At 40.5% G+C, this 27,436-nt stretch overlaps 3 protein-coding genes across 3 annotated transcripts; all 3 read right to left on the bottom strand.

Moving 5' to 3' along the window:
- Nucleotides 1-1,533: 1,533 nt before the first annotated feature.
- LOC117733787 (somatostatin-1B-like) lies at nt 1,534-2,339 on the bottom strand. The gene is made up of 2 exons (XM_034537678.1): nt 2,235-2,339; nt 1,534-1,761 (listed from the first exon to the last, which is right to left on the bottom strand). Exons 1-2 carry the CDS (start codon nt 2,337-2,339, stop codon nt 1,534-1,536), a joined length of 333 nt encoding a protein of 110 aa, XP_034393569.1.
- Nucleotides 2,340-5,463: 3,124 nt separating this feature from the next.
- srm (spermidine synthase) lies at nt 5,464-9,014 on the bottom strand. Its single transcript, XM_034537061.1, has 8 exons — nt 8,801-9,014; nt 8,154-8,274; nt 7,952-8,044; nt 7,445-7,598; nt 7,271-7,354; nt 6,864-7,009; nt 6,585-6,707; nt 5,464-6,484 (listed from the first exon to the last, which is right to left on the bottom strand). Exons 1-8 carry the CDS (start codon nt 8,929-8,931, stop codon nt 6,467-6,469), a joined length of 870 nt encoding a protein of 289 aa, XP_034392952.1. The 5' UTR covers nt 8,932-9,014; the 3' UTR covers nt 5,464-6,466.
- A 1,986-nt stretch (nt 9,015-11,000) lies between these two features.
- exosc10 (exosome component 10) lies at nt 11,001-22,735 on the bottom strand. Its single transcript, XM_034537060.1, has 25 exons — nt 22,506-22,735; nt 21,638-21,774; nt 21,094-21,217; nt 20,900-21,004; nt 20,561-20,720; nt 20,364-20,472; nt 20,201-20,276; nt 20,007-20,117; nt 19,675-19,818; nt 19,169-19,359; nt 18,867-19,023; nt 16,884-17,032; nt 16,641-16,691; nt 16,409-16,520; nt 16,246-16,293; nt 16,070-16,145; nt 15,870-15,979; nt 15,685-15,777; nt 15,525-15,593; nt 14,559-14,676; nt 14,392-14,465; nt 12,509-12,689; nt 12,349-12,410; nt 12,176-12,252; nt 11,001-12,088 (listed from the first exon to the last, which is right to left on the bottom strand). Exons 1-25 carry the CDS (start codon nt 22,650-22,652, stop codon nt 12,058-12,060), a joined length of 2,712 nt encoding a protein of 903 aa, XP_034392951.1. The 5' UTR covers nt 22,653-22,735; the 3' UTR covers nt 11,001-12,057.
- Nucleotides 22,736-27,436: the final 4,701 nt, after the last annotated feature.

The raw sequence follows: 27,436 nt of genomic DNA, 5'->3' as shown, positions 1-27,436 counted from the left end.
TACTCATTTGATCTTGGCTCAACAAGCAGGATATTTCACCTGCATGTAATTAAATCCATCAGTTCACTAATAGGGACTCTGGGCCCCGACTTGACAGTCAATATTTGATTGTTTGCCAGCACCTACTCTCCTCCCTACCTTAGTGGGGTAAAAAGACCTACATGTCACAGACTAAGGGCTGAGAGAGCGTGTGGTAATTGCGTTGTGACTTATCGAGGGTCGAGCCGCCCGCAGCCCAACGCAGGGTCTCGTTTGCAGCGAGGGTCGAATACCAGGTCGAAAGGTCACACGGGGAACACTTGATTATCTCAACATGTGCGCTTTCACTGTCAAACTGTGACGTCAGATTCTTATCAACACTACACACGTCTTTTTCTATTGAGATTTGTGTTCACTGTTTTATTGTTCGACAGGCTGCGTGTGCTTTCGCTGCTGCTGCTAACAGCGTTGAGTGAACTTTCCGGTCTTACTGACGTATTTAACGGCCAGTGATAAGTCACTGTAACGTCTCCCTCAACTCGTGCCGAGGAATTAATTAGGACCACTGTCTGTGGCTTCTAATAAAACATGTGCAATTATTTTCACATTGTAGACTCTCAACACCAAGTTGTTGTTTTTTACATGTATATTTGTATTTATAAAATGATTTTTTTAAAGCATTTCCATTTAATTAGGTCATTTTCTTATTCAATGTTTTCTTATTGTTTGGGCTTTTTGCCTTTTTAATAAGACGACACAGCTGAAAAGAGACAGAGATGGCACAACGTGCAGCATATGTCGCCCAGCCTACCTGCCCCAATAATTGTATATTTTTTATTTGGAAAACAATTATATGCTTTTATGGACCTAATTGTGGCACTTCTATTGGAATTGTTGTTTTTAAATTGGAATTTTAAATGTTTAAATTATTTCATTATATCCTTCATTCATATAGTTACATAGTTTATTTAGATTTGTATTTGCCTATAAACTAAAAAGATAGTTATACAGCAACAAGTAGCCTAGAAAGCAGAATAAGTACGGTACTAATATTATAAACTGCACTCTGTTATCTCTTATGAGCAGCATTAAAAAAAGGCTTTAATGAAGAGGGTGAAAACTGTCTCTGAATACGTATTGCGCAATTTAAGACTGCAACTTGTTTTTTTTAGCAGATATAGAAATACATAATATATTTCCACAATTTTAGTGTATAAAAGGATCTCATCCAGCAACCATTTTGCATGATCTTCTTTGCATTTATATTGTTGAAGCAGGTGGAAAATATGACCTTTTCTTTTTTGAACAATTTGCAAAAGCACATAACTGTGGTGACCATCTCAAACGTTATATCCATGCTTTATTGTTGACCCTTAAAGAAACGGCTACATACATAAATACATATATTGTATACATAAAAAGATACATTAGTCATTTATATTTAAACAGACACATTGTGTCAGTGAAGTCCATCGATGTCTGACGGGTGTAGATGATATGTACAGCTGAGGTCTACTACAGTTCATGAGGAGCTGGCCGGGAGGCAGAGCACTGTTAGCAGGAGGTGAATGTTTTCCAGAAGAAGTTTTTACAGGGGGCTTTGCGGTCCCGCTGAGGCAGTGAAAGCCTGTTGTAGACCGCCCGCTCCTCCAGACGAGACTCCAGCGGCTCCTCGAGGTCCAGAGGTGATGCTTCCCCGGGCAGCATGTTGGTGTCCAGAGCTCCATCCAACAAGCCCGACACCAGCTTCAGGATCAGCTCCTTGCGCTCTTTGCTCAGCTCCTGACCACAAGTACAATACATATGAATTATTATGATTATTATTAAACACATTGAGGGAGAGAGACGATGGACGATTTTTATATTTTACATCTTAATTGAATTCTAAGGTATCATAATAATTTACTTTTCACATTTAAAATAGTACGAACAAACAGGCTGAATTAAAGACATTAGAAATATCACAAGCTATGTCGAATGAGTACAGAAGTCCTCTGAGGCAAATTTGTGATTTGTGATTTTGGGCTATGTTAAATAAATTGAATTGAATTGGATTCAGTTGTGTTGATTTCACAGGCAATCTTTATTTCAAGATCATTCTTTTTAAAGTTATACTTATTATTACCATATGATTATATTAATAATAACTATTATTAAAAACATTTCCTTTACCCCAGAAAAAGAAAATCTCTTTAATGACAGTGGTAATTATAGGGACAATTTGAACTACAAAGGAACAATAAAAATCTCCTCACCCTGCTCACATGGATGGAGTTCCGATCCTCCACGGGAAGCACGGCGGCTGCTCTAATGCTGAACACAACCCCCATGAGAGTCGCTAACACCACCAGGAGCTGCATGCTGTGACAGGAGTGCAGGGGACGGAGCCGAGAGAGGAGTGTGTGTTTGAGGAAGAGAGAGAGTGCAGGAGTCTGAGCAGCTCAGAGATCCAGAGGAGAGTGGTGGAGAAAGTGCAGTGCAGCTGGTCACAAGATTTGGAATCCACTGATGTTTCTTCTGCTCTACCTCCAAAGTCCTTCACTCTTTTATACGGTCTGCCACTGACGTACAGGGTGGTGGGTGTATGACGGAGGGTGGAGGGTGCTACGGGGGGTAGGAGGGGTGTATGTGAGCGTGGAAGAGGAGGGGAGATGAAGGGTTCAGGACAGAACAAATGGAACCGCTGAACACTTCACCTTTTTGACACATTGGGAACATCTGCAGAGGGCGACGACGTCACTGGGCTAAAACCACGTTTTAGCATCAACATGTAACTAATGTATTGACAATTTTGACAGCCAATCACAATTATGACCTCTTCAGGCAGGTACGTGGACAATCCCACAACTCATCAACTGGGTAATGTACTCGAGACGTCTTGAACAATCAAGAGCGCATTGGTCACATTTTCCTGTCGCGGCAATCAAAATATCTAAAAGAAATATAAACTGACAACAATGCTGACTGATCACTGTTGTTTGTGCCAGTGTTTCTTTCGCTCTGAACTTCAGCCAACATCTGATTGCTGTCGCAGTGCCTCTATGTGCCACTCTGACACCTGCAGATTACAATTGAGCGGTCTGACACTGACCATGACTGCAGGAAGTGCCTTGAGGAAATGTTCATCACCCATCTAGTGGAGGAAACATAGCGGTTAAAAGAAAAAGCGATTCCTTTTTGGTAATTTAGTGCTGGGAGTACAATGGAGTTGATGGTTCCCCTTGTTCTACATGAGCAGTTAAGTGGATCAAATGAGATTGATTTGTATTTGTTCTCTGAAATAAAGACAAAATCAGCCTTTGGGTCAGGATAACATAGGCAGGTTTTGGGAAAAGACTGTAGAGTGATGTCATAAATGTACCACCAAATACAAACTATATCCCAATTAGTAAGACAAAAACTCTCAATCTGCAAGTAGCAATGACTGTGAGGGTACAATACATCCCAGTTGGATATACGATAGGCTGTAGCTGCAGTTCCATTTAATTCAGACTAGGCTGTGGATTAAACAAGTGAGAAATGGCTTCCAGTGCATAATCAAAATGAGTAAATTACCTTCTTTTTTTTTCAGCGAAGTTAATATTTTTTGGAGCTTTGCCCTGGACAGTATGATTTATAAAGCATCCACTGAAATATTAATGAAGCACAATGCAGTTTTTGCTCGTCTATATTCGTCATACAAGTGTGGCAACAAATGGTTACGTTTAGTATGCATTTGTCTGACACATAAGTTGCAGCTTACATGAAGACTTATTTATTTCTAAATACTGTATATAAACAGAATCATTCAATGTAGTTCACAGTTTGGAAAATACATTTGTGTGTACTACTTCTAAACCCAATTATACTGGTCTATACGAGCTTAACTCCTCACCAAAACTGATTATAGAGAGTTGATTACAGCATAACACATACACTCTTGTCTGAGAAAGAAAATGGTTTCATGTGTTTGAGAAGCTGCCCTCCAGGATGTATCGCTGAAATAGCACAATTAACAGGGTTTACTGTTCTGACGTCTTTAGATGTCGCTACCGGCAGGCAACATACAATACTTATATTCCAGTACGCCTCGGTTGATATGTTTAAATGGATTTGTCGTGCTTTCAAAACAGTGTTTGAGGTATTTTCTTCATACACTGCTGATCTCAAGAAGGCCTGGAGCCAATACAAAGATTAGCTGACTGTTGAAACGCCTATATATTGGCAATCCAGCGTGTTTGAAGAATCTACAACAAACTGTCTCCTTACAAACATCTGCAGTCTGAGCTGAAAGAGACTTCACAACGTGAAAATCATCAGCACGATGACTCCCAGGTCTTATTAATGTGTGTGGAAGCCTCCATTTTCCTTACATCCACTTCACATATTGACTCAAACAACAGCTCAACCGCTCTCTGAAAGGGATCACAAAGGAACACCGACTCAAAGATCATTCGAGGATTATGTGTTGAGTGTTTTCCATGAAACAGGTACATCTGGATGTGTGGGTAAAACTGCACTGGAGACATCTACATTTGGTGGACAAGAGACACAGTCTTCAAAGTTGTGTTACTGCAGTACAGATATTATCATTAAAGCAAATACACATTGAATTAAATGTGTATGGGTACTCCGTGAATTGTCTTAATGGAAGACATGTGGATATATATTACAGTAGAACACTCATGAACACGAACCACCTTCGCTACAGCCACCGTAACGCATTAATAAAGGCGGTCGAATAATAATGTTCTGCACTGTCACAGGTTGGCCACTTTTTAATAGAAAACCAGCGAGGGCTGAGGTATTACACAATCACCACAGTTGATGCAACTGAAGGCAACAGTGGCGCCTCACATCGCAAAACACTGACTGATCTGAACAACTTAAAAGGGGGCCAAAGCGGCTTTCCTTTAATATTCAGACAAAACCTCAAAATACGTTGTATTCTCGCAATATGCATTTGATGAATTTGAACAGTATAATTTCAATGCATTCCTTTATGCGAACCAGCTTGTACATAAGATTAAAGGATGCCATCTAGTGCCTGCTTAGCAGAACTGCAACTCACTGGCGCTACAACACTGTTCACACCAGATACGTTGAGGGTTTCCCATTAGCGTTGAAGCTGAAACATTACTTATTAATCTGCACACGCCTGGAAAGTGATGCTGCAATTGGTAAAGATTAGCTCAAAAATAAGCAGGTTTGGCAGACCTGGAACACTGGCATTTGTAGCAACTCTGGTAAACTAATGTAAGTTATTTAAGAATTGAACATTGAATAAATATTTTATTTGACCATTGCCCGGTGCCATTGCTGTGCAGATGGTTTGGCAGATAGACCTAGAACATCTCATTACTTCCACATATTTTTCTGCGGTCCTGAAGCCAGCACATAATCAACACATTTTAGAGATATCAGAAATGTATAAACTGCAATTTTGCCCTGTTTTTAGTGCTAATGCAAATAAAGCATATGCCCGAATGCACACAGAACACAAAGAACCATTTTATGTTACCAATTTATTACAGTACTTAAAAAAAATAAATCACAAATTCATTGATCAGATATTTCTCAACAGATTCCATGTGGACTTGCGCTAATACGTATGACTGAAATTTTGACCATCCAATGACTCAGCATACAGGCTTACTACAATACAAGCCCTCTATAATACTGCAAGTTTATAATTGCATAATTAATTCACACCTCAATTACATTTTTTTCGCATTGCAAAACTCCAACGCCATATCTAATTTCTTTTGACAATTTTCATTTTAACACTGTTATAATTGATGGTCAAAGCTGAGCAAATGTATATAATCTTACTGGTGTTGGTGATAAGGGACACATGAGCTTTCTTCTAGGCCACTGTGTGCCTGGTACACTTCGATACAGAGCAAGTCTTTTCCCCCTACCAACAACAAACGACCAATTTCAGGCACTATAGGGTTTTTGTGTAGAGGACACATTAGTATTGTGAATATCATGATAGATGGCGATTGTGCGTTTTCTCATGAGCACAAACTGATAATAAACATTACAAATAAAAGTACATCAACATGTACTGTGGTATGGTAATGAATTACATAAGGTGTGGATGCAGTGAATCCGATAGACAGTACACGGTTTCAGATTGAGGTCAGGTTTGACGGCAACGCTCTCCCCATTCAACCCGGAGCCGATAAATTGCTCTTCACAAAATGCTGATAAAACAATTAAGAGTAAAAAGGAAAAACCAAATACATCAGTAAAATAAATAAAAACACCAAGAGCGTGTAAGACTGGAAGGAAGGAAACAACTAACACTTCTCCCTGTATAACTCAGCAAGTTCCTGCCCACTGATTATTATTATTTTTCATATTAGGTGCCCCATCCATAAAATCTTAAGGAGGCGACCCTCGTCAGTGGTGCTGAACCGTGTTGAGGAGAAGAAGCCTTAGAGGGTTGTACTTATGTGGTCTGAGGGCCAGGTAGAGGATGAACATGGGCCTTTGTTGCTGGTCATGCTTCATTGAGTACCTGTCAATGGTTAAGAAGACACTTAGTGAAAGGAAGCAAATATGTGTCAGTTTTTAAGTGCACTGATATTTAATGTAAAAGTGATTTTAACAACATTTACCTTCTTTGCAAACTCAGGCAGGACGAATGATGCTTTGTGAATTTCAGGGTTGTAATATTTAAGGTTCATACATTCCATTTCTTCTTTTGACAGCGCTCTCATTGGATCCAAGAAATTTGTTTCCTAATTCAAAAGTGAAGGGGGCACCTCAGTCATTTGACATACATCACAAGGACAAGTTTATTTAGCTACCGAAAGGTTCTAGAATAAAAAAGGCAGAGGCACTCAAAGGCAATCATGCAGGTGGTGGATGGTAAACGGAGAGACGAGCACACTTACGGGATTTTTACTACAGAGCATGAATCCAATTTGGCCACTGGGATAAGTTGGGATGGTGCTGTAGGCATAGTCCACCACAGGGAATAGGGTCTTGCAGAAGGTTCGCATCTCCTTTATCAGCTCCAGATGGAGCCATTGACACTCTCCTGTAAAGTTGACACAAGAGGAGAAGGAAGGGCATGTTCATTTCCTGCCTGCACTTTTTTTCTTTTAAAGCATCATCCCATCTTGAGAGAGTTGGAGGTTAGACTATAAATACAACATAACAGCTCCAGGTGAGTTAATGAGTAGAAACTTGAAAAGGGGGCGTAGCATAGTCATAATTTTTCTAAAATTACTCGCCAGCCTGTCTCCAAATGTTAACACAAAAGTGAAAATATAAAGTACAAGTAAAGTGTGAACGGTACCCTGGGAACATAGAATGCCACCGTTTCTCAACGCTGTCTTCATCAGTTGATAGTAAGACTCCTTGAACAAACTCTCAGCAGGTCCTGCAACAAAAATTAGAACTCGAAATTGACTGCCTTCATTAACAGTTGGCAAAGAAAATGGTGTTGTAACAATTCCAAAGTGGCACTCACCAACAGGGTCTGAGGAATCGGTTATAATGATGTCGAAGGCATCCTGGTTCTTCTTCATGAATTCAAAGCCGTCTCCAATATGGAGGATGAGCTTGGGACTGTAAAACCCTTTGGCCATCCCTGGGAGGAACTTCTTTGATGCATTAATAACTTCCTACACAGATGACAACATGGTAAATGGACCTGTACTTCCTGTACTTCCGACCACTCAAAGTACTTTAACACAACATGACATCATGCACACATTCACATCCATCCATAAACTGATTGAAGGACCATCAGCACTAACTAGACAGGACTGTCTAGCACACGGACACATCGACATGGGCTAGCGGAGCCGGGGATCGAACCGCTTACGACCCTGCTCACCACTGAGCCACAGTCCCGCCAATACGACCAGGCATTGCTCGGGTGCAATATAACGTATGGCAAAGAAAGCAAAGGAATGGAGATAAAACGGTGTGTTTGTGAGTGAGTGAGAATGCTCCGCAGCATTGTTGCTTCTACCTCGTCGATCTCACACAGAACCACCGACTCCACGAGTGGACTCTTCACCACTTCTCTCAGCACTCCGCCATCTCCACCGCCGATAATCAGCACCTGTGAAAGTCAAACAATCCAACTTATCAAAACAAGAAATGCAAGTTATCCTGGGTCACGCCTGACTGCGGTGGCTTTCATTCACCCAAACAATAACATTGAGCAATACCTTCTTGGGGCAAGGGTGGCTGCACAGTGGGAGGTTTGCAATCATCTCCTGGTAGGCGAACTCATCTCTCTCTGTGCACTGGATCACTCCATCCAGCACCAAGACGTTCCCATAGGTTTTACTGAAAAGTGGCATCACGGCAAAGTATGAGCGTCACATTTGAAAACGTATGTTTACATAACTTGAGCAAGAGGCAGCACATGTTAGTGTTGTCTTCATCTTCCCAACGCATACAAAAGGAAAAAAGTACACAATCATAATAATATCAATGTTTTTTCTCAGTTGTTTTTTCCCCTTCATGGCAATAAAGCCAAGTTGAATTGCAGACGTTGTTAAAAGAGACTCGCCTGTCAGTATATCGGGTACCGTAAACGTTACTCTCCATCGACTCAGAGTTATCCCACCACCCGAGCTATCACTGGGTGCTCATTTCGCAACCTAACGTTAGCTAGCTAACTAGCGTTAGTTCGTTCGTTCGCGAGCTCAAACCTGTTCGGGGACAAAAGGGAACAACTGGCAGGTGAGCGAACGTCACCAGCGGATTAAAAACTTTTCAAAACCCCCACGAGCTTCGGGTTAGTCATTCACTGCTGGCGGGTGCTAAGAGCTAGCGACGTTAGCAAAGTTGTGTCGCTCTAAGTACTCACCTCTTGAAAACCATAATGTCTTGAAACCCGGATTTCTTTTGGTAGAGGACCTCCTCCACCTGGAGGCTCATCGCCTGGCCTGGCCACAGCGCGCACGACTCCGTAAACCACCCATCCTTTATGTGCTCCATGGCAGTTTTCTACGGCTACAAATAACACTAACGTGTTTGAAAGTGTGGCAATGTGAACAAGTGACACTTGATCGTCGTCTGACTAAACGTAACGCCTCCTTATATAGCGAATGGGATGCCGCCGACGTCAGTGACATACCGGTACGTGAGCCAATGGGACGCCAGGACGAATCGTTTCGCGTATAGTTTGTTTGACTTTCACACAAGCAGCGACGCCCGAAGGCTGTAGCCCACGTGAAGCGGAACCACCGCGCATGCGTGGATTAGAAAACAAGGGAGGACGACTGTTCGTTTATTGTATTTTAACGTACGACCTCCACTAAAGTTGTAAATACTTTAACAAAAAACGTTTCACTCTAAAACATTTCAAGGTCATGTCTAAAAGTGTCCGCCTTTGCATGGTTTGCTTGTCTATGTTTGACTGCAGATTGTACAAACATCAAGCTACTGCTTTCCCCCCCCAGAACAAATACAGCAGGGGTATTCAACTATGTCGTAAACCAATGACTGTCAAATTAAATAAAGAAAGTTCAATTGAATAACATCGAAACAATATTTATTATTACAGATTTCCAATTGAACTGGATACATTATAAATAATACATACTCTAATAATAAATACATTATCTTCTCTTTTTTCAAGTAAAATAAAGGCTTGATTTAAAACAGAATATAATGCATGTATTGTCATTATTTTTCCCTATTAGCTTATTTTGTCAGCTGTCTTCCTCTGTTGCTCTGCTTCCAGGCTGCAGTGTGGCTTCCAGTTTAGCTTGTTTAAAGGAGAGCTTTTATCCAATCAGATGTCACCTCTCTATGTAAGAAGAGGGGCCCGAGGCCCTCTAGGTAGCCTTTGCAGCTCAAAGTACATGGGGACGTTATCATTGATTGTCATAGTCTTCAACCAATCAGACCTTTAGTTTGACATGCTGGCCGTATTCATGATATCTCTGTCATTCGCCACTTTCAAAACCGCACTTAAAACCCATTAATTTAAATCTGCATTTTGGCTGTGATATTATTGAAAAAGTGATCTTTTTTTGTTTTGCTGTTGCTTCTATTGTTTGTAAAGTGCCTTGAGTACCCTTTAAGGCGCTATACAAATAAAATGGATTATTATCATGATTATCCTCTTTGAAGAATGTCAACAGACTGTATGGCCCTTTGTTTGATAAGTAATGCAATTGTATCTTTTACTATTTGCTCTGTACACAAGACTGGTAGAGGAGAGGTCAGGGTTCACCAATAAATTAGGATTCATCCTTTTTTTATCTGTGATTCAAAATGTAATTGAGAGTCAAACATTACACCCACATTTCTGGCAACAGGTTTTAAATAAGCAGCCAGGGGACCAAGTTGACTCTTGATGAGACTGGTGTTATTGTTTGGGGAACTGAATAATATGACTTCTGATTTGGAGTTATTGAGCTGAAGAAAATGTTGAGCCATTCAGCAGTTAACGTCAGAGAGACAATCTAAGACAGCAGCCAGGCTCTCTGGGTCACCAGGTCTCAGCGGAAGGTATATCTGTGTGTCGTCTATGTTGTTATTGAAGAAATTGTACTTGCTTGATTCTTGTTGTTCTGAGTTTGGACTGATGGTTTAATGCACTTATTGTAAGTCGCTTTGGATAAAAGCGTCAGCTAAATGACATGTAATGTAATGTCTGCATAGCAATCAAAAGATACGTTGTGTCGTTGGAGGATTTGGCCGAGTGGAAGCATGTAGATAGAGAATAAAAGTGGACCTAAAATTGAACCTTGTGGTACACCACAGGTAATGTGAGAAGACGAGTGATTACCTATGGTGACCGAGTACGATCTTTCTAAAAAGGTAAGAATAAAACCAGCCAAGTGCAGTGTCCTGCATAATAATGTATTTATTATTAGAGTATGTATTATTTAAATTTTTATCCAGTTCAATTGGAAATCTGTAATAATAAATATTGTTTCGATGTTATTCAATTGAACTTTCTTTATTTCATTTGACAGTCATTGGTTTACGACATACAGACGTTAATACAACTGTTGGCTACTTCAATACATATGGCACAAAATCATAGAGCTAAAATGTGACATTGTGATGTCGCGGATCTTTGCATGAGGACATCTCTAACTCGACCTCGCTGAATTTTATTGAATACCCCTGCATTAGAGGATGTTCTCCTGTACAGCCACTTGCATAAACCTGCATGGAAAGAAGCATCCATGTCTCTGCACGGTCTCACCATGAAGAGCCCATTTACACTTCCCACTGACATTATATGCAGAGACAAAAATTAACCTTCAATTAGTGCAGAACTTGTCGTTTTGCAGCTTGAGAGGTTCATATTGATAATGTCATTTTGTACAATCGCATCAATAGACAATGTTTTATGTTATAATTCCAACTGCAAAGAAGATATGGTGAACATAATTAAGAAGTCATTTATAAAGGATTTTCTAAAGCAACATTTTTATGAAATATACATGCCATTGACGAAATGTGTTTGTTTGAATAATAGACTAATTGCACATGACTCCGACGACAGGTCAGGACCACTTATAAATATGGCTCCTACCTCAGAGGAAATTCAAAGTTCTCCTAAACCACTAGACAGGCCTTTTAAGAATTAATCCATTTGGAGGAGTGGTTCTTGCATGAGGCCCAATATAATATATTATATATAATATATGTGTGCAAACATACCGTTCGAGCAGAAGCAGAGCAAATCAAAAGCACATGCAGGGGATATTTGATTGCAAGGACAGGGTTTTGAGTGAAATCAATAGCTCGAGGTCTCAAATTGAAAGACCATTCTCTTGAATGAAGACAAGAAAAAAGCTCCATATAACTATGACACCTCATGATACTGCCCCACCAAAAGTTTGATTGACAATAAAAATGGACACAAGAACTTTTTCGTCTAAAATCATCTTTATAAAGAGGTCTGTGCTTCCACATATTTACAGAGTAAACTGTTCCACAGATGGACGAAAATACACTTTGAAATTCATTTAATATTGAAATTACTGAATTTCACTCTGAAGAAGGCAAAAAAAAAAATGCGAACACTGTTTTTGCAGAATAGGAAAAAAAACAACTTTAAAATAGGACCAAAAAAAAAAAGAGAGCTGGAACGAGAGTTTATCTTTTGGGCCAGTTTTGCCGGACTCCTCTGTAAAGAAGAAAAAGACAGACTGGTTCACATACTGAGATGTTTGAATTTGCGGCAAAAAAGCTACTGTATATTGTACATAATTACCTTTCGGATTTTCCAGCCATGTACGACATACTTCGGTTTCCAGGTCCAGAACTGGATTTTTGTCCTTTGGCATTTTTCTGTTGAATTAAAGATTTAAATTCGTCATGCACAGTTGAAATACGTATAGTTTTAGAAACACATTCATTATTACGACTATATTAATAAACAAATACCTTTTTCTTAAAACCAGCTTGCCGATTTGGATCAAACTGTGTGTTGTCCTTTGGTTTCGTACCTGTAATAACAAAGCAGGTGCACCGAGTTGAACTCATTTTTATAATACAATATTGTACACTTAGCTGAATGTAAAGTAAGTAGTGACATGATGCCTACCAGCAAATACTTTGAGGTCTGACTGACTGTAGTCAAAGGGATTGAAGTCGTCTTGGGGAGGCGGTTCCTTCTTCTCGGGCTTCTCTGCAGATTTCAGCAGCTTCTTACTCGGTTTGGGAGTTAACTCTCCAACCTCACTGGCAACCCTCTCCCTTTTCTTTACGTCGCCTTTTGCAGATTCCTAGTGAAATTTGTCAGTATTATATTCTGTGCAATTCTTAGAATAACCATTCAAATAAATGTGTACTTAAAAAAGATGTATTTCGGTAAACCAACAAGCTAATGATCACTGTTGGATAAGTGTTCCCAGCTCGAGGACAAGTGGTTTGTGGGTGCAGTTTTGTTATACCAGTAATCAAACAACCTTCTACTTTTTACATTTTGTTTGACATTTAAAAATTCTGGGGTTTATCCATTTATTGTGCACTATTAAATTGCATATCATTCAAAAAAAAAAAAAAAAAAAAAAAATATAGTTGAAAGAATGGTAAGCAAGTGACCTACTAAAGTCAACATTATATTGACTCAGTGATGAAAGTCTGCAGTCAAAAATTAAGCTTTTGCTGCCATCTAAAAGGTTGACACTCACTTGGTGCCGTGCTCTGCACCATCACATTGTTATTTCTGTGGTTTCTGCAGGCACAGAAACTATGTAATCTTTTAACCGATTGGAATCAGTGCAACAATACTCTCTTTCCATAGAAGATGTGCAGCCAGTCTTCAAGTTTAGAGTTAAGTTACACTCCATATAATGTACCAACTAGCTATAATACGGGGGTTGCAGCTTCATGTCAAACTCACAAGAATCTACCATTCTTCTTTATATGTATAGTTAAGTCATATTTATGGTTGGGCATCACACTTGTGAATCTTCACATATGTAATGTGTTATTTCTGATTTATTTATCAAACATGCTTTTAAAACATATTTTTTTTGTATTGAGGCAACTGCTCATGAACATGACTCAGGCAAAGGAGAAAATCAGTGATGTTAGAACCTACAATCAGTGCAGTAGGAGCAAGCTTTCTTTCAAAATGAAATGAGACAAGAACACTTCACTGACAAAGCATCGGCTGGAACACAGTTAGCCGACAGAGCCAATATTTGCCAGCAGTTGGCAGGTTGAGGAGTGTTACTCTCAAGTTCTGCTGCCAACAGTTCTGACTATAATGCATGCCACCAACATGTTTATTTGAAGCCGCCATTTCAGCTTCAAATTAACTTTTCACTTAATCCATCATCACACAATGGATTGCTGTGGAGCATGCCACCGCTGTGTGCCCTCGTAGAGGGGAAGTGGTTCAGCCACCAGGGTCAGAGTGGAGACATTTCTTTCTGCCTCCCAGCACCAAGAACTGAAGATGAAAAACTAAGACTTTTGTCTAACTGAGCATTTCAAATCGGAGTTGTGGCAAGAGCATGTAGGAGTGTGCATATACATAGCCCAGACAGATGGAGCTACAGGAAGTGGGCTTTTGGGCAGAAATAAGCTATTGGTGTTCCTCGGGAGAGAAGAAAAGCATTTAATGAGTGAGGGGTCATGTCTCTAATGCTGCAATCCCACGCTGCGCATTCCTTTTCCCCAGGCACCTCATGTGACAGATATAAATATTAAAAGGCCACCGGCATGCTTGAGCTGCAGACTGGCAGCAGTAGTTTGCTCGCTTGCAAGTCACCATATTGCAGTGAAGAAATATCAGTCTTCAGAAAATGGGGGCATTGCTGCCTATTACAGCACTATCTTTGATAGGCTCCTGGTTGAATATAACACTTGTGTTTTTCATGGATATGTACCTTCCCAACAGGGACATCCACAGCGAAGTTGAAAAAGTGCAAAGCCTAGCATCGAGGACATGGACGGCCAAGAGAGCAAATAACTCACCGCTGCTTGCTGGCGAACAGTGGCAACGTCCTGGAGAGACTCCTGGTAGCTCTGCTTAGCCTGCTTCCTTTCCTCTGCGGAAATAAACAATACTAAATGTAATACAATGAAATACAATGAGGGACGTTACTAAGAAAAAGTGTAAATTTAGAGCAAGTTTTGACTACCTGTCACTTTCTTCGAACGTTCCTTTGCTTCTTCCTTGGATTTCCTCTTGGCCTCTCTCTTGGCCTCCAACTCCTTCTGTTGCTGTTCAATACTCTGCAGTTTCCATCTTTTACTAATCTGTAAATGTGAGATGGTTGGTTATTTTATTTTAACGTACAGCCTCCTCCAAGTTTATGAATATTTGATAAACTAAAAAAAAACGTACACTCTAAAACATTTAAAAGGCCAAGTCTAAAAGTGTGCGTCCTTGCATGTCTATGTTTGACTGCATAACAGCAGATTGTACAAACATCAAGCGACTCCTTTTCCCCCAGAACAAATACAGCTTTCAGATTAGTTTTTGAAGGTGAATGTAAAATGTAATAGATCAAATCGTGTCCAAAAACAAAACAAAAAAACACAAGAGTGAGTGTGGATGAAAGAAACATTTTAATATTGGTGAATCCCAAAAATATGAATTAGCTACTATGTTTTGATGAGGGTGTCTCTTATTAAATATGTGGTGATGTCCGCAATTGCATTGTTTAGTTTTACATTTTAAATCTTGTGTTTTGTCTGGAAACAGTGTTGTAAATAAGTGTTTCACATGTTATTTTTAATGTCTGATATCACATATTATATTGTCATTGATTTTCAAGTCTGAGTTTTAATGCAAAGCGCAACAGAAGCTATAGTTTCGGATCACCAAAGAACTTCACATTTATGTGACTACCACAGCTGATGCAAGTTTAAACATTTTTAAATGTATTTGTTTACACAAAGCTGAGGTCTATATAACAGGACAATTTCATCCAGAGGATAAAGTAAACAATAATGTATGATTTTTCTGAAGAAAGGTCTTATTATATAGAGCGTGTTCTTTCAATTTGAGAGCATGACTTTACATTAAAAAAAACAAATCCAAACTTAGTAGTTAAGTGGAAACACAGATGAAGAAGTCTGGATGTATTGCGCTTTTTGATTACCTCATATATTTTCGAAGACTGGTCAAACTTGGCATTCTTGCTGATGTGCACACCACTGGAGGGCAAGTACTGAAATTACAAGGAAGATGGTTGAATGCTGTGTACGGTTGAATAAAATACAATGCAAACAATACTGAGGCTTAACCATGTCATACCGTACCATTCTGAAAGGGTTTTCAAAAGACTCAATGATACGTCTGGCTTTCATTTGAGCCACAGAGTGGGAGTCTTGGTCATTCGGTGTTTCCAGCTCCTTCAAAAAGAATGCAGAGTTATCACATGAGGTAAAACAGCTGCATGCAAATCGGACCGGCTGAATAAAGTAAACTAGAAGTCGACATCTACCTCAAACTGTGTGATTTTAGCAGTTGCCACGAGACCACTTGTATTCCGGACACTAACATCCATTTCTTCCTCATCCTCTGAGAAGAGCATCCCTTGTTTGACAGGCATTTCTGAAAAAAGGGAAAGTTTTGTTTGACCTAATGGGATAGAATATTAAAATCCCAAATACAATGGTGAACGTGCATGTGTATCCAGTTTACCATCACGGGAACAGTGGTGAAGATCGCTCTCAGAGACCCTGGATGTATCATGAGGACCAAACATTGTGACCTCTGGCTGGAAAATTATACAAAATCCCATTAATTTGATTCCAGTCATGGTTTATTTTTAAAATTACGAATGCAAAATCAAAAAATTCCATCTGGTTTTAACCAACCTTTTTTATAGTTGTGAGTCCTTTTGTCATTGGAACTACAATCTCCGCCTGTGTGAAGTTTAGAAAACATTGCAATGTTTGATTGATTTAGGTACCTTCATTGACAAGTGACTTCACATTAATATTACGCCACAAGAAACATTGGTTCCAACCATCTTCTTACCTTCAGGAGAGGCATTTCTCTGGCCTGCTGCACTAACAAATGCAGCTCATTGACTTGCTGCCTCACCAGTGGGGGTACAGGGTTACAGCAGGCAATGATGCCCTGAGGCTCCCTGAGTCAATAAAGACAAAACACTTGGTTGGTGGGTATGAATAACACTAAATTCACCTGTTGTGAGAACAGCACTAAAGCAAATGAATCAAAAAGTAAGTGGGAAATCTATTCAACTTACCTTGGGAGCTCCTCGGATATCTTGTTCATCATGTGAGTGGGCAGGGTGAATCTAAAAACACACAAATAACTCCATGTTAAGACAGATGTAGAAAGACTGAATGATTCTAAAAGCAAGGAGATTGCCACAGAATTGGCAACCCACATTTGGGTTGCCAATTCTGGCTGGACACCAACTATAAATAAGAAAACGGCTCCAGCAGATTTCCAGGACAGCGAGTCCATCCATTTCCAAACAGCCTACCCGGTGCTTTCATCTTCCTGCCTGGCCAGCTTGTCCCTCCAGGCAAACAGCAGTCTGAAGGCAGTGAGCTGCTGGGTGTTTAAAGACCGTTTCTGCTTCCTCTGCAGCTCCAAATAGGACTCCTCTGTGAATATGGGCTTCACGTATTTCTGTACGGAGGGAAGGCACATTGTGATTCATGACAAATGTCAGAAAAGAAAATATACAAATATGACAGCAATACAGAAACCACACCACTATTAGACCGAGCCAATTCTGTCAATGGAAATTTAGACGATGAGTCAATGTCTTTTTATTTCATGACTTAATTGTAACGACAGCGTAAAATGAAAAAAACATTGAAAACAAAAGATCTCAATAAGAAGGAATGCCTTGATAAGTGAAGATTAAACAAAATAGTTGGCATCCCTTTCAGCCGACAAGGGATCACCATGAACTCTGATGCCAAACTTAGCAGAAGACCTCCGTAATAAAAAAGGTAATACACATTCTCACTGTCTGATAACCAATAATGATGTATAATATAAAAGTACAGTAAGTCGTTAACACTCAGTCTAGATTACTAAACAAAAACGGTCAAGTTATGCTTACTTCTCATTGGAATTGTTACAGCCAGGAGAAACATCCCTCAGCAAAGTCCATTTTAAAAGGCAACGTTGACACTTTTTATGTGGATGTCCAAACAGTGTCGATAGTGTGTGTTATAATAACTAAAATAGCTGAATTCTCCTGCTGCAAAATGTCATGTACTTCCAGCATCCAGCAGCGTAATGCGACGCAACAGTGACGCATGGCCGAGAAGAACTACAGCTTATTTCAGCTCGGACTACTCTGGGTAGCCAGTATAGGGAAAGAAAGGCTCCGCCTTGTGTAAAACTCATGCCAGATTTGTGTGCGATTGAGAGATTTCATGTTAATGCGTTTACGTTCGACAGGCAGTCGTAGAGTACTCTGGATTCTCTACACGGGCAAGAAGGTTGGATTTGCAGTTCTGCGACATGTTTACGTGCCAATTTGAATGCAGTGCGTTTGCTTTAGATTACGGTTCTCGTAATGACGAAACTCGTTCAAAATCAAGCCTTGGATATACTTTCCCTGTTCCGTGGAAAGCTGCAGACTTGTAACGGTCGCACGCACACGTGGTCGGATCTAGTCATACTACAATTGAGGGTCTGCGTCTGTCTGGTGAACATTTCCCGATGCACACTTCATTCCAGCACCAATAACCAGCATCAATAATAACTATATAGAAATAGCTAATACTCTTGCTCATGATCTCGTTTTCTTATGTCATCAGTATTAAATTGAGACCCTTTCATTAAAAAAAAAATTACAAATTCTGGATGTCCTTTTCTCGGTTTGTATTGTAAACTAGTTACATCTTCAACAGATAAAATGGCATCCTAAAACGTGTGCAGAGGACATTATGGACACATTTTAGTGTTTTGGCTGACTAATATTCAGCCGGATTAATTCAAGCCAGAGTGTGTTGGGCCGAAGAAATGAGCTGCAGAGAGCAAACAGATTGGTGGTGCATTTCACTCAAACTGGCCCCCGATGACGACAGGAAGGGAACCAGTCTGCTGTGAGGTGTGCTGGAGGCTGCTTCAGGAAACCAAGATCAGGGGGGTTGAGAGGGCAGATGACAATTGAGTGAGTATTTTTGTCACCTAACACTTTTGTTGTTGTGTAAATATAAAATGTGAGTTTTTGGTTGGTTCGGACAGCGAAGCCTCCAAGTTTTGCTGCAACACCATGTTTTGGCTGGGAATCAGTAGCACACAATGCCTTGCGAGCAGGAGAAAATCAGCTTTCTCTGTTAATATAGCGGGTGTTGAGGAATTTTTTTGCTTCAACGGACTATATTAACCATCAGCACTGATTGAACATCCACAGAAAAAAGAAAAGAAAAAAAAAGTGCAGCATTTTTCTAGTACCTGTTGATTTAATCCCAACGCTGTATGAAGTGAGATCTGTGCTCACCTTCAGAGAAATGTCTCTGCTCTTGTTCCAGACGCTCTGCAGCAGACCTGGCTGGCCGTGGTTGAAGTCCAACAGCTGCGCCCTCACACAGTCGTAGATGTAGGGAAGGTAGTGGGTGTCTGTCCGGGCATACTGCACCATCTCCTCTGGCAAGGGGCTACAAGGCCAAGAGATGGGACATGTCTTAGTCAAGAATATCGTTTAAGAGCAATACTACAAACAATCTTGGATTTTCCAGATACGAGATTAAAAGGAATTCTATCCATCAATTAATCAAAAACAATAACTCTAAAACGTCCTACCGAATCCTCCAGTCAGCCAGCTGGTAGCGTTTGTCTGTGTCCACAGTGCAGAAGTGTTTGAGCAGATGGTCAAGGGAATGTCTGGCCAGGTTCAGAGCTCGGCTGGCCTGATGCGTGTCAAAAAGGTTGACGACGTACAAGCCCAAGTCCCTCTGGAGCCAATCAATGTCGGAGTCGGCGCCGTGAAATACCTGAGAACAGGAGAGAGGCATATTCAGCTGAAACCTCCCTGGATAACAAAAATAAATACAGTTATTTGAAACGTGGATTATTTTCACAGATCTCTCTGCGGTTCAAGCCTACGTAACGCAACACAACCACACACTTTCTTTCTCTGATGTTCACTTCATGGTTGTATCAAATTGTAATTCGTAAAAACTAAAAACCTTGTGCAGCTTCCAATAAAAAAATAATCTAATCAGACATGTAATCTCATTTTCCCTGTAGACAATTTAAGTCATAGAATGGGACACAGGAAGAATCAATTTGTGGAGCGGTTCCATTACCTTGACAATTGCCGGATCAGTAAATGCCTCGTTGAGGATGTACAACTCGCTGCGGAGCTCAATGGTGTCGACGATGAAGTCCTCCTCTCTGGTAGAGATCTGCATCAGACAGGTGAGGCCGAGGAAACTCCTGTAGTTGTGGTGCTGCGATGGAGAACAGAGTGTTAATAAAACATTTATACAAAAGAACCTACAGGATTTGTGATCAATGCCTTCCTGGCACAACATATCAGCATTATAACCCACAGAGGCACAATCTGTTGCTTGGCTGTTGTACTGGATCACATGACATTACTTCCCGTACATCCAAGAACTTTCTCATAATCCTTTACCTCAAGGTCCACTGCAAATTCAGACAATTTGCAAAGCTTCTCATTCAGAGCCACCAGGTCCTCCAGTGAGTCAATGAAGGAGCACTTGGTCTTCGATATTGGCTTGTACATCTAAAAAAAATAATCCGACACATTTAGTAGAAGCACAGCCAAGAATGAGAGGATCACAGTATTATAGGAGCACTATAACCAACCTGCGGTTCTGGCTTAGACAGAAGGCCTTCTGGTACTGTAAAATGATCCAGTTCATATTGGTATGGGTGTGCAAACCTACGTGGATCACAATCACAAGTTAAGACGGAAAAAGAGAAATAGAAGACGACCGAATGTTATCATTACAAGAGAGACAAGTCTCACATGTCTTCAACGTGTTCCTGAGTCCTCTGTTGGTGAATTAAGTCAGCCAGGGCAGCTGGGACATCAAGGTCCTCAGGTCTCTGTTTACGAATTTGTTTGTTGGTGAAATCTACGATTGGAGAGCAAGAGAACAGATATGTTACAAGTGTTTATGACTTCACGGCACCAACAGGTGTGAGGAAGTAGCTTTAACTTACAAGAAGAAAGAGGCTTTGTTGCATTGGGCTTGATGAAGATCTTGGGAATAAATGGTGTGTTGCTGTTGTCAACTTTTTCCTTGAATTTCAGCTGAGGCCTCGCAACATTCTTGGCATGGAGCAGGCGGAACGTCTCAGAACGACTTCTGGAGCCTGAACCCTGATCGATAAAAGCATTGTTTACAAAACGGTGTATCGGGCTGTTATGAATAACCAAGTGTTCAAAATAACCTCTCCAGTGCTTTAATGCCAGGATTGGCACATCATGTTTAATCCTTAATGCGTCCCCCAAAAAAACTGGCATCGGTAGTATTGGAGCTGAGAGGTTATTTAACCAACCATGCGATTCCAGCTGGAAACTACAATCTTGGGAGGCTGAAACCCTGCAGGCAGGACAGGCTGCTGGGTCCTGTTCACCCCATCGGCTTCATCAAGAAGAATCCCCTGCAAATCAGATATCAGAGCTTGGTTAGCTTGAAAAAAACTTTTTCCATGAAGAAACTTGTACAAACACCAAAAGCTGTAGGCCATACCACTCTTTCGAGAATGACGTCGTTCGAGTCCACAACCAAGTCAAACCTCTCCTCCAGCCCCGTCAGCTTGCTCTGGTCTCTCAAGTGAGATCTGCAGCCGTGGTGCTGCATTATCTGACTCATGCTAACACAGGAACACAGTTGAGAGAATTTATTGTGTTTGCATGTCTGCGGCTTGCTTTCAGTGTGGCAACATTGTAACATAGTTAGTATCGAAACAGGATGTGATGGGTTTTTTTAGTTGGATAAACGTAATCAGGAAATGTTGAGTGGCTGTAAATTGACTATGAGACTGATAGGGCTCTCAAGATTTAAATCGGTGCTTCGTGTGATCTTTTGAGGGGAGACTCAGTTCAATAGATCGGTCAATCAAAGCAATTGATTAGTTGACTAAATCTGACAAGTGTTAGTTGACTGAGACTTTCTTTAGTCGAGGACAGCCCTAGAGAGCGATGTTCCAGTGTGTAGTCTGGTAGTGTGCAACAAAGCGGGGCGACACAACTCAAGTCTGACAGAGTGAAGCAACACACATATTCACACTCACCAGTGCAAGAGCTTGTCCCCTTGACTTTCACAGAACTCCCGGAATCCCGGGAAACTCCGATAGAAATCATCCTCGTCTCCAGTTTGAGGCAAGGAGGCGGATGCTTTGGTGGCAGATAATACGGCCCCCAATCCATACTGCAGGGGGAGACAGGCGGAGCGGTTAGTCAATACCAATATAATAAAGTGGAGTAACATCTAAACTCAAGAGAAACACTGCAGTGTCTGTTAAGTGTTGCTTTTTTTTGGTTTGACGTCTAATATAAAAGGCTTTACACAGAAATGTGGCAGTTAACGATACATATTTAACACAGCGTTTGAGGGATGCAATTTACTGGAATGACTTGTTTTAGTCATTTTATTATGACCTTTTCAAATTTGGATATGCGTTTTCTTTAATAGTTTCTTTGAGTTTGACTCAACTCACAATGGTCCTTGAGTCAGTGAGCATCGCTTTGAGAGGAGTCAAAACCATTAATCGACACAATAAAGCGGTACCGTGACATGAAAACACGTCTCGTTACCTTGAAAAGACATATCGTTTTAGCCAATTAACGCACCAACTGTCGTCGAACACTAGCTACCAGTTACTTTCAAATATGTAACGTTAACTGCCACATGTGTGCGCATGTGGCAGTTAACGTTACATATTTAAAAGTAACTGGTAGCTAGTGATATATATATAGATATATATATATATCTATATATATATCACATCTTTCGTCAACAGATAGCTGTGCACGTCTTCCACCAACAGCTAACTAGCTAACTCATAACGTGACCACCGCTCCCAACAAGCACATCCACGTTGCCCACCTGACTGCTAGGCTCAACTCGAAAGCTGCGGCCAGCTCGGTTTGTTCACTCACTTTCACAAAAGCATCCGCATTTCTAAAACCGGGACACAGCTCGTCTTGTTCCTCGTCGTTGGCTTTTGAAGTTGAGTCTCGAAGGCCACTGTTTGTGGAGTCATTACTCTTCGGTGAATCCATCATCTTGTTGGGCGCTGTGTACATGTGAGCCACAGGAAGCGGCTCCTGCTCATAATGTTTTCTTCTGCGCTGGCAGGAAGGAAGTTGAGACAGAGACAGCGCCCCCTGGCAGCGTGGAGGGGTCGGGCCGCAACACGACGGACGATCTACACGTTATTGACAATTTGCGACATGATCGCATGTAAAATGTTTGCGTTTGCATCTAAACTCATGCATGACATTTATAAAGTTTAATCGACATACCTGCAACATTTTAGGTTGTCTTTATTTTAATGTTGTGCTGATTACCACCACTCAGATTGAGATCCAAATCAAGATTGGTCATGCATCTTGTCATTACTCCACTGCATCGCCAGGCTCTGGTCCTCCATGTACCCGTTCATCCAATGCAGTGTCACTGCAGACACTGCCTCCCTTGTATTGACTCACTCATCCAATCTGACCACAGTGTTGCATCAGGATGCTGGTACCATGAGGGGGCAGTATTGCCATTTGCAAAATGGAGACTAAGCTACAGCATCTGCACTGTATTTGTGTGCTACAGGGGAAAGTCACATACACTAATCATGTCTTAGCCAATATCTGATCCGTATCTGAATATTTGCACGCTGCAGTTTTCAGCAATAGAGGTGATGCTGTGGGTATACTAATCATCTCTCTTCAGTGGCTATACAGTAGCCTAGTGTTGTGATCCAGCGGTCAATAGCATGTGAAGAGCCATTGCCGAAGTATTGACAAACCAGCTCATTATGGATGATCTGGGGTGTGCAGGGAGAAACCTCTCTTTTCTTCACTTCCTCTTCCTATTGATCTCTTCACAGGGTCCTCTCCCTGTTATTATCTTAAAAGCATCTCTGCAACACTGGCTTATTCAATATTTCACAGTAGCTTTTCATGTCATTCCCTTGTTTTAGTGGAAGGCATCTTAACTTTAGCAGATATATGCTCTAATAAAAGAAGAAAGATTCAGTATTCTTTGTAAAAGCTACTGCACAAAGCCTACTTTCCAAAAGTGTATTTTCTGAGATGGATTCAAAACTTTAGATTCTCTTTGATGATAGTTCCTATTATATATTAAAACAGATACTATATGCAGCAAAAATATTTTCAAATGTGTTCTTTATCCACGGAATAGGACATTACTGCTGCCATTTACTCTCATTTAAATGTTTTTTCATAATATTATGCATTTTATAGCTTTGATGGTGCCTCAAGGCACCACTCACATTCTTCCTGCAGTAAAAGACACTAAAACTGCTGATGCTGAAAATGACACCGTGCCACACATAATTCAAAGAAATCCAAGAGAAAATCCTCAGTGAATTGTTTTTATTAACTCCCTCATTTAGAAAACACAAATGCACCAAACAATATTGTACATGCACAGCTTCAGCATATCAAGATCTGCTGATATCTTTTCAATGTGAAAACGTTACGGCCACGATCTCACGGAGATCACCCAGACATCAAAATACCGAGGAGGCACAACAGAAAGGCCAAGCATTGTCACCCAGAGCTCTAATTGTATTTCTTCATCAATATTTTTGGAATTACACATTTCTGGGGAACTCAATTATTTCCTTTTCTGATCTTGAGAGTGACAAGAAAAGTGTGATGTTGTATTGGTATAAAAAGTACAAGTAGATACTGGTATTATCTACTGTGCACTGGTCGAGTACCTTGTAACAGGTAGTGTTTGTGTCATTGCGCCAAACGGCTGTGTGAGAGCAACTGCTAAGAAATGTTTCGCTCTGCTCATGTATTTTTCAGATTCTGGGTTTGACACAAATTCAAATTGGAAGTAGGACGCCACAGTTCGGTCTCCCAGTTGGGGACATCGCTTCAAATCACAACAACATACATACAGTATATTTTACTGTATGGTCTTACTCGTTATTTTAAAGCAACACTTGACCTTTGTGCAGAATTTTTTGTTGGAAATAAAACAAAATAAACAATTAGGAACCATAAATAAAAAAGGGAAATCAAAGTCAAAACATCTCCACAGTACTGATACGCCACAAAAACAAAGAGGTCGGCAATGCTTCTATGTACCCTAGACACAAGTTAAAAAAATGGCGTAATGTTGACCTTTTTTAAGTTCATATAATTAATAAATCAGACAGAAAGCTTAGCTTAAGAATGACATTCGGTAATGAATGAACGTTTACAGATTAACCACACATAAAGCCACCAAAACAACAAAACAGGATTCAAAGACCGCATTCAGAAACACTCATCGTGGGCAGAAAGCCTTATGTCTTCACATTTAACACAAACTTGTACCTGACATGGCCTTGGATTCTTTTTGACTTGTTTCTTTGCACCTGCATCCATGGTAATTGTGTAGAAAGCCGGCATTTCAACTCTGTCCTGGGTGAAACTGTTTTTTTTTTCTTTCAACCTTCCATATTTACCTTATATTACTCTATTTGAATGTCCACAATGCTTCAGTTGCCCAAAGCCCTGAACCACGCTTAAATAGAAGAAATTAGTTTGAACCATTTCTTGCAGAATGGTCCTCTGAAAAACACACACACACACACACACACACACACACACACACACACACACACAATGAATCTTCCTGGTGTCATCTTGATGGCATTGTCCTGATTTAGTTCTCCCTAAATCCTGATACATTAGTCTTGTGTGGGTGTCATTAGTACCATTACTCCTATGCCCTTTCTCACAGAAGCCCCTCAGGCCTGCTCTAATTCATTCAGATGTTTTAATGTCTGCTAAATCATGGCACATATCAGGCTTTCCATTCTTCAAGTCAGACATTTAAATAGACCCTTGTGTTGTGTGCTGACAGATTACTGGCATATCTGCTCTTGCCACTTTAGGGCTATTGCAACGTAACGTGAAGCAGGTCTGAACACCTGAGCAGTGGGGTTTGGCTGAAATACATAACTAAACAATGACAACACATACCACATTAGAAAAGCCAATACAACTGACAAGATAGACAGATTCACAAAGTATTAAAGCACAGCTGACCATACATTTTGCCAAATAATGTCTAAGCTGGTGGCTAGATTTCAATGATCAGACTGGCACAATTGGCAGCACTTTAAACCTCTCGTCTCGACTTCAATTGATGATTATTGACGTTATGCACTGGCACAACTCCTGTGTGTTGTCCAGATGGATGTAGACTCGGGCTCCAACTAATGATTATTTATCATTCAGTCTGTAAAATGTCAGAAATTTAAGAAAAATGCACATCACAATTTCCCAGAGCCCACGGTGCCGTTTTCAAATGTTCGTCTTGTTTTGTCTGACCAAGTCCAAAACCCCAAGACACCATGCCATGGATACCATGGCCGCGGATCATTGTGGATTCCTGATTGGCTGCCTGGTGTCCCTTTATGCCTGGTGAAGGGACAGTATAACCAGACACTTCTGACACAGGTGTTTGTTTGCTATCATAAATGAATGCACCAGTATCCAATTTATTTGACAAAATAATCTCAGTCTCAGTTTTCATCAGCACATGGAGCTGACTAAAGTCACCTGACTGAAGTTTGAAACTTCGGTTATGTGTTGCTGATATTGATGAGCATAAAATCTAGTAAATACATTTTAAGGTGAGATTATTTGATGAAACTATAGTTTCAGAGGTCAAGATTGCTCAGAAAATATTACACTGTTATGTTATTGAAGTTTGACTCTGTTAATTAATCTCAGGATTTGAGTGCAATCAGTGAGAGCATTTTGGGAAATATGTTCAAGTCGTAAGGCGAAAGTGTCAGAAAGCCGTTAACGCCGGGGGTAAAATGCAATACTTGTTTCATTATGGGGATATTGTTGTTACAGTAAAAACAGAAAAAGTAATTGTGATATAAGTAACTGAATGTCTGAATGTTATTTCAATGTTGATGACAGTTTGTTGGCATGTGGCCATGGTATCAAGTGTGATAATACCCGCCGAAATGGATTCTGTGGTGTCAAATGGATTTCAATCGAACGCACACTTATTGTTGTTTGGCATTCATTCCTTGATAAATGAACAAAATAAATTGTTGTTGATTATTTTTTGGTGAATGTCTGATTGTTTCAGCATTAGTGTTGAAGGAAATACACTAGCACTCATATACCTCTCCCACTACTGCTGTATACAGGCAGATGTAATCTTTGTGAATGCAGAATTAAGTCCAATCCATCAATCAGCGGGCCATAACAATAGCTGGCCTGAGCCATTAAAACCTCAAGGTACACATTCAGCTCTCCACAATCAAATGATGAAAGGTAAATGTCTACACTGGCACTGTGAGCTGTTTTATGAGTTTCATCTGGGACGACTTTAATGGAGCAGGTTAAGATGAAGGCGGTGGCAGAACGTTCTGGAACACTGACTAGTGTCGATGATCGGCGGCGTTACAAGAATCTCCAAAGGCACGGGCACGGGTGAATAAACATGTTCCTGCTCGCCAATTCAGATGTGGAGAGGAAAACTGAAAATATTCAAAAATACAAAATACTTCTTCTCATCACGGCCGTCCGCGAGGTACACCGAGACGATCAATAATAAGAAACTGTGAGGAATAAAATGTTGAGGAAACCAGCTGTCTTAGCAACAACAAGAAGGCTGAAACTACTTCGGCACATGGATGGAAGTAAGGCATCTGTATCAATCTAGAGTTGAAAAAAAAATAGAGTTGAAATGGAGCATTGTTCCAGCCAGAAAAAATGTCAGACCTACATAAAGAAAAAGCTCAAGCATTTACTAATAATCAAGTGCCTGACAGCACGCTCCACTCTTGTGCTGCCTCATACCCGCAATCTAACACCTAAAAATAGTA

This window comes from Cyclopterus lumpus, chromosome 7 (genome assembly GCF_009769545.1).
Source record: "Cyclopterus lumpus isolate fCycLum1 chromosome 7, fCycLum1.pri, whole genome shotgun sequence".
Lineage (NCBI taxonomy): Eukaryota > Metazoa > Chordata > Actinopteri > Perciformes > Cyclopteridae > Cyclopterus > Cyclopterus lumpus.
This window is presented reverse-complemented; position numbering and strand designations above follow the sequence as displayed.